At 43.9% G+C, this 13,714-nt stretch overlaps 1 protein-coding gene across 1 annotated transcript in view; it reads right to left on the bottom strand.

Moving 5' to 3' along the window:
- The window catches only part of SPTLC2 (serine palmitoyltransferase long chain base subunit 2), a 125,222-nt gene extending 111,742 nt beyond the window's left edge, over positions 1 to 13,480 (bottom strand). Inside the window, exon 1 of the mRNA XM_053601233.1 lies at positions 13,260 to 13,480. Coding sequence (XP_053457208.1) covers positions 13,260 to 13,379 — 120 coding nt within the window. The 5' untranslated portion in view covers positions 13,380 to 13,480. The remainder of the gene's footprint in view (positions 1 to 13,259) is intronic.
- Between the last annotated feature and the right edge of the window lie 234 nt (positions 13,481 to 13,714).

Raw genomic sequence — 13,714 nt, 5'->3', positions numbered from 1 at the left:
TGGGAGGCTGAGGCAAGAGAATCACTTGAGCCCAAGAGTTTGAGGTTGCTGTGAGCTATGACACCACGGCACTCTACCAAGGGTGACAAAGTGAGTCTCTGTCTCAAAAGAAAAAGTGGATGGGAGGAATCATGTTCATCAATAAGACTTACCCTAAACGATCTCTACCTAACACCATACTGTAAAATCAACTACAGTTTGTTAACTATCTAAATGTAAAAACCAGTATTTTTTATACTAGCATAGAGAGGAAATCTTTGTGACCTTAGAGTACAGAATGGTTTCCCTAAAACCATCAAAGCAGCTAAGGCACCAGCCACATACATGGGAGCTGGCCAGTTCAAACCCAGCCCGGGTCTGCCAAACACCAATGACCTCTACAACCAAAAACTAACCGGGCGTTGTGGCGGGCACCTGTAGTCCCAGCTACTTGGGAGGCTGAGGCAAGAGAATTGCTTAAGCCCAAGAGTTGGAGGTTGCTGTGAGCTGTGATGCCATAGCACTCTACCAAGGGCAACAGCCTGAGGCTCTGTCTCAAAAAAAAAAGGAAAGAAGATTAAGTTGTAAGAGATTTCCCAAAGCTAGCAGTGCCAAAGTAATGAGATGACCATGTAGACAACTGTATACTTTGCCTCTGTCTCTCTTTAAATCACAGTCCCTCCCTCATGAGAAAACAGAAGTCTTTGATTGATTTCTAGACAATGTGTGTAAAAACCTTCACAGACTAAAGTTAATGTTGTTTCTGCCTTTTGCTCCCTTAAGTAGATAGATACAGAGAGACAATGAGCCCTCCATCCTAACTGTGGGTTGGGCTGGGCTAAAGGTTTAGGTGGGTTCAGTCTAGGGCACTATCTCAAAGGTGGGATCCATTGTGTATTTATTCCAGGCCTCTCCCTCTGGGACGGTTCTCTCTGCTGAGCACTGCTAGGATGTGGCTAATTTCACATGCCTTTCTAGTCCACACCTCTAGCCTCTCTAGTATTTAGTAAATGTTCTGTGCAGAAAACTGGCCATAAATTAGGGTCTCATCTAGAATTCAGTCTGTCATACCAACCCATACCATTGTCATAGCTCTGGTGGTTTTTCTTTCCCTTGGTAGAGTTCTGTCTCTCATCTGCCCATGCTCAAGCTCCACAAGTACCATAAGGAAGAAAATGGCTGGCAATTTCAAATAGCTGGCAAGGACTCTTCCTTCTCTGGAATTTTAGTGCTTATAGCCCAATTTACTATGCATTGAAGGCAGCTCTTCAATGTCTTGAAAGCTATTTCTCTTTTTGAATAATCTACATAGTTTTCTTGAGTTGTTACTGTAAAACCAATGGCTTGCCTCTCCCTATAAAATCAGAAATCTTATTGTTATTGTTGAGGGAATTTGTTATTGTGCCCACAAAATGATATTTTTAGCAAGTTGTTCAGACAAGATAGAAATGATTTCTCTGGGATGTGACAGACTGCAGGTAGATGGGTAGTCCCAGGTGATTAGGTTACTAGGGACCCAGGTGTGTTCCTTGTTGTTCTGTGTTCTTTCAACATGTTGCCTCCATTAGCACCTGTATCTTCAGCCCCATCTCCATTCCAGGCCACAAGAACAGGGGAAGAGAATAGAGGTGTACCAATTTCTGTTTAAAAGGATATACGCAGTGGTACACGTCACTTCTGTTCACTTTTTATTGGCCAGAATTTCATTACACTGCTGTCTTTGGCTGCAAGAGAAATTGGAAATGTAGACCATGGCTGGCTGGCCCTGTGCTACTTAAACTCTATTGCCAAAGGGAAAGGTAGAGAGGTAAAAAATACAAAGAACCGCCTATCATGAATGAGGTCTGACAATAACGTTTGTGAACTCATCTTAGAAAAAGTAGTACCTTCAAGCCTGGCAAGGTGGCTCACGCCTGTAATTCTAGCACTTTGGGAGTCTAAAGCAGGTGCATTGCTTGAGCTCAAGAGTTAGAGACCAGCCTGAGCAAGAGCAAGATTCCATTTCTACTAAAAATAGAAAAAACTAGCTGAGTGTGGTTGCAGGAGCCTATAGTCCCAGCTATTCGCGAGGCTGAAGTAAGAGGATCGCTTGAGCCCAAGAGTTTGAGGTTGCTGTGAGCTATGATGACAAAGTGAGACACTGTCTCAAAAAAAATAAAATATAATGAAATGAAAAAAAAAAATGTTACCTTCAAAGTACTCCCCTGGGGAAGCTATCCACCAATGAAAGCATCCAGTCTACCTTTCAAAGCAATTTTGGAACTCTTTTTCTGGAGTGGCCACCAAAGCTATCATTATATTACCCTTGATGTCCTGAATATCATCAAAATGTCTTTCTTTCAATATTCTATCTTCAGGTAAAGAAAAATGTTATTGGAGTGGCTAGGCATGGTGGCTCACACCTGTCTGCCTAGCACTCTGGAAGGCTGAGGAAGGAGGATCACTTGAGCTCAGGAGTTTAAGACTAGCCTGAGAAAGAGTGAAACTCCATCTCTACTAAAAATAGAAAAAAAAAATTAGCTGGGCATTGTGGTGGGTGCATGTAGTCCCAGCTTCTAGGGAGGCTGAGGCAGGAGGATAACTTGAACCCAGGAGTTTGAGGTTGCTCTGAGCTAGGATGAGGCCATGACATTCTAGCCTGGGCAACAGCGTGAGGCTGTCAAAAAAAAAATCACTGGGGGCCAAATCAGGTTAAGTAGGGAGAGTGTTCTAATACCATTGTTTATTTATTGGCTAAAAACTCCCTCACAGACAGTGCCATGTGAGCTGGCACACTGTTGTGATGCAAGAGCCATGAGCTGTTGGCCAAGATGTTCAGTTAAGATTTTCCTGTTTCTCTATCAACGTTTATTTGGTCTGCTATGCTTCTCACAGTCGTTGATTTTGATGTACAATTCAATGAACTTTTGCAATATTTTCGCCACTTCTGCTCATTACTGGCCACCCTGACCTCTCTTTATCAGTAACACTTTCTCTCCCCCTCAGAAAAACATTTAATCCATTTGTACACTGCCGTTTCCATCAGGGCATTGTCCCCCATGAACTTGGACCAACATGTCTCTGATTTCACTTCCACTCTTGCCAAGTTTAACAAGAAGTTTATGAATGCTTGTTTGTTGCTCTAATTATACTCCGACATTCTCGTGACAGCACCCCAAAACACTCAACAATGAAGAACACCACTCAGCAAGACATCACCACACGTCGCCATGAACATGAGACACTGATATACCTTACCGACCTGTGTGTACGGTGCTGCTAATGTAAGCACACGCTGGCGAGTCAAACCTCATATACTGGGGGACAGTTAGCTGTTTCTGCCACAATGTGGTAGAAAGAGAAACATAATAGATCTTTTTCTTCTAAATAGTCAATTTTCCTAAAATCTTGTATTAAATAATCATTTGCCTTCCCCTTTAGTTTTTGATTTTTTCATATCATAAAGAGTCTTATTTAAATGTTATGAGCTTGTTTTATGTAGTCTACAAATGTAGATAAACACTAAATTTTGATTTGTGGTCTTCTGAGATTTTTTTTCTTTGTAGGGGAGAATGAAGGGATCCATCTTCATGTGTATTAATGAGAAGTTATAATAGGCAATTAAAATCTGATGTTCCTCAATACATTGAAGAATCCATAATTTTAAACCAGGAATCCCTTGCCCTAGATGAGATAACAAACAATATTCCAAATGAACAAAACTAACAAAGTAAAAAAACAATTTCTATTTTTTTTTTTTTTGAGACAGAGTCTCACTTTGTCGCCTTCAGTAGAGTGCTGTGACATCACAACTCACAGCAACCTCAAACTCTTGGGCTCAAGCGATTCTCTTGCCTCAGCCTCCCGAGTAGCTGGGCTATAACCCCCCACGACAATGCCCGGCTGTTTTTAGAGACAAGGTCTCACTCTGGCTCAGGCTGGTCTCAAACCAGTGAGCTCGGGCAATCTACCCAGCCCAGCCTCCCAGAGTGCTAGGATTACAGGCATGAACACACCCAGCCTAAAAACTTTTTTTTTAATGTTTCTTTAAGTCCTTGAATTTTGTAGGCTACAATAACGTGACAAATGCCCAATAAAAATACAGAAAAGGAAGGCCAGATGCAGTGGCTCATGCTTGTAATCCTAGCACTCTGAGAGGCTGAGGCAGGTGAACTGTTTGAGCTCAGAAATTCGAGACCAGCCTGAGCAGGAGCGAGACCCTGTCGCTACTAAGAATAGAAAAACTAGGCGGCACCCATAGCTCAGTGGGTAGGTTGTGGGCCACATACATGGAGTCTGGTGGGTTAGAACCCAGCCCGGGCTTGCTGAAACAACAATGACAGCTACAACAAAAAAAAATAGCCAAGTGTTGTGGCGGGCGCCTGTAGTCCCAGCTACTTGGGAGGCTGAGGCAAGAGAATCGCTTAAGCCCAGGAGTTTGAGGTTGCTGTGAGCTGTGACGCCACGGCACTCTACCCGGGGTGACAGCTTGAGACTCCGTCTCCAAAAAAAAAAAAGAAAGAAAGAAAAGAAGTTCTAAGAGATTTATTATTATTAATTATTAAAGTTATTATATTATTATATCTATTATTAAGGTTAATAGATATAACTTATTATATCTATTAACTTTTCAGTTGAGTATAACAAAAACTGACCCTAACCCAAAAGTGATTTATTAGAAGGATGTGTGCATTTAAAAAGTGGGGATGGGGGGGCACCTGTGGCTCAGTGAGTAGGGCACCGGCCCCATATACTGAGGGTGGTGGGTTTGAACCCGGTCCTGGCCAAACTGCAACAAAAAAAAATAGCCAGGCGTTGTGGCAGGCACCTGTAGTCCCGGGTACTCGGGAGGCTGAGGCAAGAGAATCGCCTAAGCCCAAGAGCTGGCGATTGCTGTGAGCTTTAACGCCATTGCACTCAACCGAGGGCGACAAAGTGAGACTCTGTCTCTAAAAAATAATAATAAAAATAAAAATAAAATAAAATACAAAAGTGGGGGGAGGAGGGAGAGGAATTAAACAACTAAAGTCTCAGAAAGTCAGAAAGGCAGGAACTAGCACCGCCCTCTGGGTCTCAGTGACAGGAGTTGATGAATCTTTACTCCCACACTTTGAAGGTCCACTGACCTCCAGACACTCTCCCCACTGAAATTTTAAATCCCCAAGAGAGGGTTGTTGGGTTCCATCTGGCAAAGGTGTCTACCCTGTGTCAATCGGTTACAGCTCTGGAAAGACCTCCACAAAGCGTAGATGTGACCACGAGGGGCCCACCCTGCATGTGAGGGAGTATTCCCAGAGAAGGGAAACACATTGGAACCGGCTGTCTCTCCAGTGGTGTGCGCTGCAAAACCAGGCTGGAGCACGTGCAGGGATGGGTAGCACAGGCCCAGAACACTTTGGAGGTGGAAGACAGCTGAGACAGCATTCGGGAGGTGTGGCACAGCTGTGTTTGTACTCTGCCTCCTGACTCTTGCAAGTGTCTGTTACATTGAGATGCTTATCTGGAGATGGGAAAGTGCTGCAGAGAAGGCTGTGCTGGCCAGTTAGAGTGGCAACTCCCAGGCAGACGTCAGTGCCCAGTGTGGACAGGATGTCACTGAACGGAACCCTTCCAGTCCACACGTACTCGAAGGTTTCCGTTTTTGGTTTTCAGTAGGAGAACGCTTATGTCAAACATATAAAAGTGTTTGACAACTAACTTTGGAAGCACTTTTCAGTCTATTCCACATGACATACTTACTGACAAAATTTGTAGAATTTATGCCGATTGCCAGAAAACCTGTGGAGTCTTTACTTTTCAAATTTCCCTTCTGGAAATACATGTTCAGAGCGTGGCACAGCTTATGCGACTTGTGCAAAAGCTCCCAACTATTGCCTCTAGTATGTGTGGTATGCAGTAGGGAGAAGCTAGTACATTTCAGTACAATTCCAAGAAAAGACCTGCCTCCATAACCAAATGTGAAGAGATGAAATCTATTGTCTAATCAGAAGTGCAGGCCTACAGAAGAAAATAAAAATCTATTGTCATCCCTAATGTCTAATTTAAATTTCCAAAAATTACCAATAAATTCTGTACCACCAAATCCAGTGGCATAGTAGAGTCAGACCAACCTGAAATCAACCCAGACTCTACTAACTCACTGTTGACCCTGTGCTAGTTATTTAAGTGGTCTGGGCTTTCACCTTCTTATTGGTAAAATGAGCATATGATTTACTCTTGTGAAAATTACAGAGATAAGGATGCTGGAAGAGGGCTTGGCACACAGCAGATACTCAGTAAATAGTACCTATTACTATTATTATCCTTGTTTTCTCACCACCTGAAGATGCTGCTTAGCCCTCCTTTATGAAATAGCTGCCATTTCCTTGATATTTTCTCACATCACTTCCTCCTGACTGTGTTCCTTCACAATCAATCTTCAGAAGCTTATGTGAGTTTTTGTGTGTGTCTCTCTCTTGTTCCAGGAACATTACCCTTCTCCAGGTTATATCCTTGGAACCTCCTCCTCTTACTTAATGCCTTCTTCTGCGTACTTTACCAATTCACATGGCTTCAACTACCACGCATTCATTCCCTCGGCTAGTATCTCCTGACTTCCTATTACATACTAGGCACAATGTAAATAGTAAAATCTCAAAATTTTTTTTAGGGGCTTACAAATTAGGCAGCAAGTTGTTATTTAGAATGATTCAAGATCGTCATATTTAACAGGTCAGTTCTTTCTTTTTTTTTTAATTTCAGGTTAATGTGAGGGTACAAACTAGGTTGCAATATTTGCATTTGTTAGGTAGAGTCCCTCTTGTAGTTGTGTCCCGCACCCAAAAGGTGTGCCATGTACCCTTACACATGTGTCCATTAGGTGGGAGCACACCAATCCCCTGCCCTCCTTCTCCTGCTCATTCCCCTCTCCCCAACTTGTACTCTTTTTCTCTTATGTGGGTATTTATTAGATTATCTACTGGTTTCATATCAGTATTGAGTTCTTTCTTTCTTTTTCCTTCTTTCATTCATTCATTCAACACAGGATCTTGCTCTGTCACCCAGGCTATAGTGCAGTGGCATCATCATAGCTCACTCCAACTTCAACCTCCGTAATCTCCTGGGCTCAAAGGATCCTCCTGCCTCAGCCTCCCGAGTAGCTGGGACTACAGGCACCCACCACGACACCCAGCTAACTTTTTTCTATTTTTAGTATAGATGGGGGGTCTTGCTCTTGCTCAGGCTGGTCTCGAACTTCTGAGCGCAAGGGATCCTCCTGCCTCAGCCTCCCGAGTAGCTGGGACTACAGGCATGCATCATAACACCTGGCCAACATGTCAGTTCTTTACCTATAGTTTCTATATCTTTCTAGATTACAAAAATTGTTGAATACTTTCTGCAACTTCATCATGGATTATTGAGAATAAGGCTAGATCACATCCATAATCTGAGTACAAATGCATATTTTACTGTACTTAGAAATTAGCAGAAAAAAAGAAATTAGCAGAAAGCAACAGACTGATTTATAGCAGATCACATTAAAAAATAAATGCCAAACACAAAGATTATGCCAATCCTTTATGACCCTTCAATAAACATTTCTATAATCAAAAGTAAAAATCATTGAAAAAGAAAAGGAAAAATAGCTGCCTCAAGCTTCATAATGAAAAGGAATCTTAAAGACAGTAAATATAAGAAAATTTTCTGAGATTAAATGGGTCAAGAGCAAGGGGCTTACTTTCTTAATCAGTCACAAAATGCAAATTATAGTATAGAAGCCTTTTTAGAAACCATTCTAAAGGCAACTGACTTTTGAGGCCACAAACCATCACACCCACTCAGAATGCAAACACTGCCTCTACCCAATCCTCTGAATTGCCTATTCTACCAATAAACACTGCTTCTTTCTTTCAAAAATTGAATCTAGTTGAATCAGCCAATTAACTATCTTACTCAGAGCACTACAAATTTCTAGGACACCTGGGCCAACCCTAAAAAGTGGCCAGACAAGTCTGCCTTTCTTGAACACCTAAGTTCTAAAATATTACCTTAGGAATATGTTGTTTTATGTATTTCACAAGAATTCCTATTGAAAGAGAATTCCTGACTACCTCAAATGACTTTGGAATCTTCTGGATGCAGCTAGTAAGAATCAAGACATTCTTTCCCTTGGAACAAAAACATTTGAAACGAAAGTCTAGTCCCACAAGTTGTAAGTAGTTACAACATTATTTCTGCAAAGTCTTGTCTCCATGGTGTCTCATCAGGCCCTGCAAAACCTGAACAGGTATACTGGCCACTCTAGCTATTCCTCCTGTTCCTGTCTCATAACTGTCTTGTAAATTACTTCTCCTTTCCCTTAATTGCTATTGAGATAAATTCCCAGTTACTGTTTCCCCTCAGTGGAAAGAAAAGCTAGTAGCTATTTAGTAAACTACCCTTCATTAATTACTTATTTGCCTCCTTCGAAGTACCAGGACTAACATTTTGTTTTTTCTACTTCATTTTTCTTATTATTTAACCATAAAAATAATCTAACTATGCCCCAGTTCTCAAGATACAATCTAATTTATTCTAGCAACTGGAAAGCTCTTATTTTTGTATCTTATTAAAATTACTGCTGCCAGTGGGGTGCCTCACTCTTGTAATATTAACTAGCACTCTGGAAGGCTACAGCAGGTGGATCCCCTGAGTTCAGGAGTTGGAAACCAGCCTGAGCAAGAGCAAGACCTCGTCACTGCTAAAAGCAGAAAACTTAGGCAGCTATTGTGGCAGGTGCCTGTAGTTTCAGCTACTCGGAAGGCTGAGGCAAGAGGATCACTTGAGCCCAAAGAGTCTGAGGTTGTTGTGAGCTAAGATGACGCCATGGCACTCTACCCAGGGTGAAAGAGTGAGACTCTGTTTCAAAATAAATAAATAAATAAATAAATAAATAAAATTAGTCCCAAGAGGAAGAAAGCTAGGTTCAAGACTGTCTGAAACACAGATTCTTTCTCCCCCCTTTCACACTTTTTTTTTTTTTTTTGTAGAGACAGAGTTTCACTTTATCACCCTCGGTAGAGTGCGTGGTGTCACACAGCTCACAGCAACCTCCAACTCCTGGGCTTAGGTGATTCTCCTGCCTCAGCCTCCCGAGTAGCTGGGACTACAGGCGCCTGCCACAACGCCCGGCTGTTTTTTTGTTGTGGCCGGGGCGGGGTTTGAACCCGCCACCCTCGGTATATGGGGCCGGCGCCCTGCTCACTGAGCCACAGGCGCCGCCCCCCTTTCACACTTGTTAACTAATTAAGGAAAGTAAAATGAGGACCCAAATCTCAAAAGTTCTATAAAGAAATGGAGGATCTTTTAAAAAGTGCTGCTAATATAGAATTTTTAAAACAAAATTTTAGGTGCATTTTTTCTATTTTTTAGTAGGGACAGGGTTTCACTCTTGCTCAGGTTGGTCTTGAATTCCTGAGTTCAAGCAATCCCCCTGCCTCAGCCTCCCACAGTGCTAGTATTACAGACATAAGCCACCTCACCTGTCCTAGCGTTTTATTAAATTCCTTCAAAAGAGATAGAGAGACTTCACATAAACCCCTAGAGATTCCTTTTTTGAGACAGAGTCTCACTCTGTTGGCCAGGTTAGAGTACCATGGCATCAGCCTAGCTCAGAGAAACCTCAAATACCTGGGTTTAAGTGAGGCTCCTACCTGAGTCTCCCAGGCGCCCACCACAACGCCCTACTGATTTTTCTGTTTTTAGTAGAGAAAAGTGATCTCACCCTTGCTCAGGCTTGTCCTGAACTCCTGAACTCAAGGCATCCTCCTGCCTCAGCCTCCAAGTGTGCTAGGATTAAAGGTGAGAGCCCCAGGCCCTTGACCTAGAGGTTTTTTCCAATGCAGATACTGTCCATTTCCCTCAGGCAAACTGCAGTCCTTTAGGGCAGGGAGGAAAAATTACTGCTGTACTGTTCAACTGCAACTCTTGTGAAGATGTTGTGTCTACTATCATCATTAAATAGTAATGTCTGGGCTCGGAGTCCGTAGCTCAGCAAGTGAGTGCTATGCGGTCAAAGCTCACAGCAACCTCTAATTCTTGGGCTCAAGAGATCCTCTTGCCATATCTCCCCAGTTGCTGGGACTACAGGTGCCCACCACAACACCGAGCTGGTTTTTCTATTTTCAGTAGAGACAGGGTCTCTCTCTTTCCCAGGCTGGTCTGAATTCCTGAGCTCAAGGGATCCACCTGCCTTGGCCTTCCTTCTATAGGCCTTAATCTATAATATTAAGATTATACTCATGAGCCACCGTGCTGGCCTAACTTGTATTCATTAAAAGACAAATGTTGGTGGCTTGGTACCCATAGCTCAGTGAGTAGGGTGCCAGCCACATACACCAAGGCTAGCGGGTTCCAGCCCGGCCCCGACCTGCTAAATAACAATGACAACTGCAACCAAAAATAGCTGGTTGTGATAGGCACTTGTAGTCCCAGCTACTTGGGAGGCCTAAGGCAAGAGAATCACTTAAGCCCAAGAGTTTGAGGTTGCTGTGAGCTGTGATGCCATAGCCCTCTACTGAGGGTGACATAGTGACACCCTATTTCATAAGAAAAAAAAGGCAAATGTTGGGGTATGTGAGGAAGTGAATTTACATCTCGATCATGTTATCCTCTAAATTTATATCTTAGTAAAAGCACAATGCACATTTATGTGCCTAACATCTTATGTATATTTTGAGGGCATAATTGTCAACACTTCCCCCAGAAAGAGGGAAAAGATAGGTAGAGGTTGGAGCATTAGCACATCACTTTCATTAGAACAAAAACAACTTAAAAAATATTTAAGATACGGGCGGTGCCTGTGGCTCAGTGAGCAGGGCACCGGCCCCACATACCGAGGGTGGCGGGTTTGAGCCCGGCCCCAGCCAAACTGCAGCAAAAAAATAGCCGGGCGTTGTGGCAGGCGCCTGTAGTCCCAGCTACTCGGGAGGCTGAGGCAGGAGAATCGCCTAGGCCCAGGAGTTGAAGGTTGCTGTGAGCTGTGTGATGCCACGGCACTCTACCCGAGGGCCATAAAGTGAAACTCTGTCTCTACAAAAAAATATATATATATATATTTAAGATACTGCATTGTTCTCATGAAGTTACCAAGATCACTCTTTCTTCTAAGAAAAAGAAAAATCCTACAGATAATGTTCTTCCATATCATTGTACAGAGCTACAGATCTGAAATCTTTGTTTCAAAAAGACTTGTGAGAAACAATTTTCTAGAAGGGATACTGCAGCCCTTAAGGCCTTCCAATAGACCATTCTTCCAAATACCACTAAGGTGCCTTGAGAGAAATTTTTCATTAAAATAAGGTCCAGAAAGACAGCCAGATGTTACAGTCATACAGATTTTTTAAATTTCATTTTAGTACCTTAATATTTCTTCATCTTATTAGTTGGCAACCTCTAAAGAAATACACCCAAAATGCTGAACTATTAAGAGACTATGGGTTGGAAGACCTTGATTTACTGCTAAATCAGAACATAACTCCTAGGTATCAAAAGGAATACTCAAACACACAGCACCTCAAAAGCGTGAACACCTTTCTCCCCGACTTCCTTTTTCCACTAAATAATCATACCTCATTCATTCACCTGCAATCTATTTTCTAACTCCTACCTGTTAAATTTGTGTTACATTCTACACCACAACAATTGTGTATTGGCCATTTACATTGCTAGAAAAATAAATTCTTCCACTGCAGACAAAAAAATGGTTCTTATCATTTCCTCTCTCACACAATTCTTCTTTTCTTTCTTTTTTTTTTTTTTTTGAGACAGAGTCTCACTCTGTCACCCTTGGCTAGAGTACAGTGGTATCAGCCTACCTCACCTACCTCACTTCAATCTCTAACTCTTGGGCTCAAGTGATCCTCCTGCCTCAGTCTCCCAAGTAGCTGGGCCTACTGGTGCCTGCCAGCTAATTTTTCTATTTTCAGTAGAAAACAGGGTCTTTCTTGCTCAGGCTGGTCTCAAACTTCTGAGTTCAAGTGATCCTCTGGGTGTCAGCATCCCTGAGTGCTAGGATTACAGGTGTGAGCCACTACACCCAGCAACATACAATTATTTCTTTAAAAGTGAAAACAAATCTTTTTGAATCCATGTATTACTTTGCCTTGACACCTTACAACTGCAAGGGAGGTCAAGTCTCTTTCATGTACTTTTCCCCACAACTCTCAGTCTCAACATCTCAACATGATCTTTATTTTCTGTTTCACACCAAATAGAAACAGGACTATTCTTCATAGCTACTGATTTGGAGAGGAAGCTGCCAGCTATTTTATGTTAAAGTCAAATTTAGATCGCCAGCCTATCAAAATTGCCACAGTCACATTCCTGCTAAGGGAAACTGAGTGCCTTTTAATAAAGTTTTCCGTAAAACTATCTGAACGTCTCTTAAAAGTATTACAGTCAATTGCAAATTATTACAACACTATCCCAGCAATACTCATAAGCTGGTTAAAAAGATGCAAGATATTTAAAAACACATTTCGGCAGAATCCAGAGAATTGGAAGGTTGATATGCAATAGTATTGTCTTGAACTCAGAACTTTTCATAATATTTTAGAACTTCCTGAGCTTGGGTGCTGATTCCACCTTGGTTAATTAGTACAGAGACTTATCACAAGTCACAGCCAGGTTAAACAGTCCCCACTCTTGCTAAGTTAAAGGGACCACCCAGCTAAACCGGGAGCCTGGGATAGGGTCTCACCAGGGGCAGATTAAGAGGATAATGCAATCGAGACACGGGACTGAGTTCACTACAAGATCTACAGGGCAATGTCTTGCTTTTGGAGGGAGTATAGAATGCGGCTTGAAGATACTGGGTGTTTCCACCCAGCACCTCCTCCTAACTTTCTTTGGCTCTTATGGACCCCAAGGGTCGTTTCCCTTGGATGGCTACACGACTTTAAGAGGAAGCAACTACGGAGGGGGTTTAAAGAGGGAGCCTCGGGAGAAAAGACCAGGAGCCATCGAAAGGCTCCTACCGGAGTCTGAGAGGTCTCTCACTTCCTCCCCTTGGGGGTGGCCCACACTTCTGGGCGGATCAGGTAGAGAAAGATACCTGGGTTTTTGAGGAGAGCCCAAACCTCCAAGGGGAGGGGAGGAAGACCCTCAAGCGCGGAGGGATGGAGAGCCCCTGTGCCGTCCTTGAATCTCCCGGCTTGGAAAGGTGGGGTCAGAGCCCGGACACCGCGGCCAGCACACCTGAGCCGCGCCCAGCTCCACCGGCGGTCACCGCGACCTCGCTGCCCCGCACGGCCGCCCCGGCCCGCCGCTCAGTGTCCCCGTACCTGGCCGGCGGCAGCTGCGGCGCTGCTCCTCACGTACCCGTTTCTCACTTCCCCGTTCGCCACGCAGCCGTTCGCCCGCCCCGGGCGACGGCAGCAGCAGCCTCCGGGCCCCGGCCGCATCCTCCTGGCAGCACCTAGCGCAAGGCAGGTTCTGTAGGCGGCAGCAGCAGCAGCAGCGGCTCCAAGTCCCGCTCCGCACCCCACCCACCTTCCCGAAACCGGAAATGAATACAGCTCGGCCGCCAATTCCCGGCCTGGCCGTCACTCGGGGGCGGAGCCCTGGCCCCGGAGTACAAGGCTCGCCCAGGGCAGGGCCGCGGAGGAGGAGACTGGGCGGGGATGAGCCAGGAGGGATGTGAGCCTAAGGACCACTGACCAATCTGGGGAAAGAGAAGGTGGACCCTATACCGCCGACTGGCCAATCACCGGCAAGAAGGAAGCGCCTTGCGGGTGTA

The sequence above is a fragment of the Nycticebus coucang genome, chromosome 9 (genome assembly GCF_027406575.1).
Source record: "Nycticebus coucang isolate mNycCou1 chromosome 9, mNycCou1.pri, whole genome shotgun sequence".
NCBI lineage: Eukaryota > Metazoa > Chordata > Mammalia > Primates > Lorisidae > Nycticebus > Nycticebus coucang.
The sequence above is the reverse complement of the archived record's forward strand: the minus strand, read 5'-3'. Positions and strand labels throughout refer to the sequence as shown.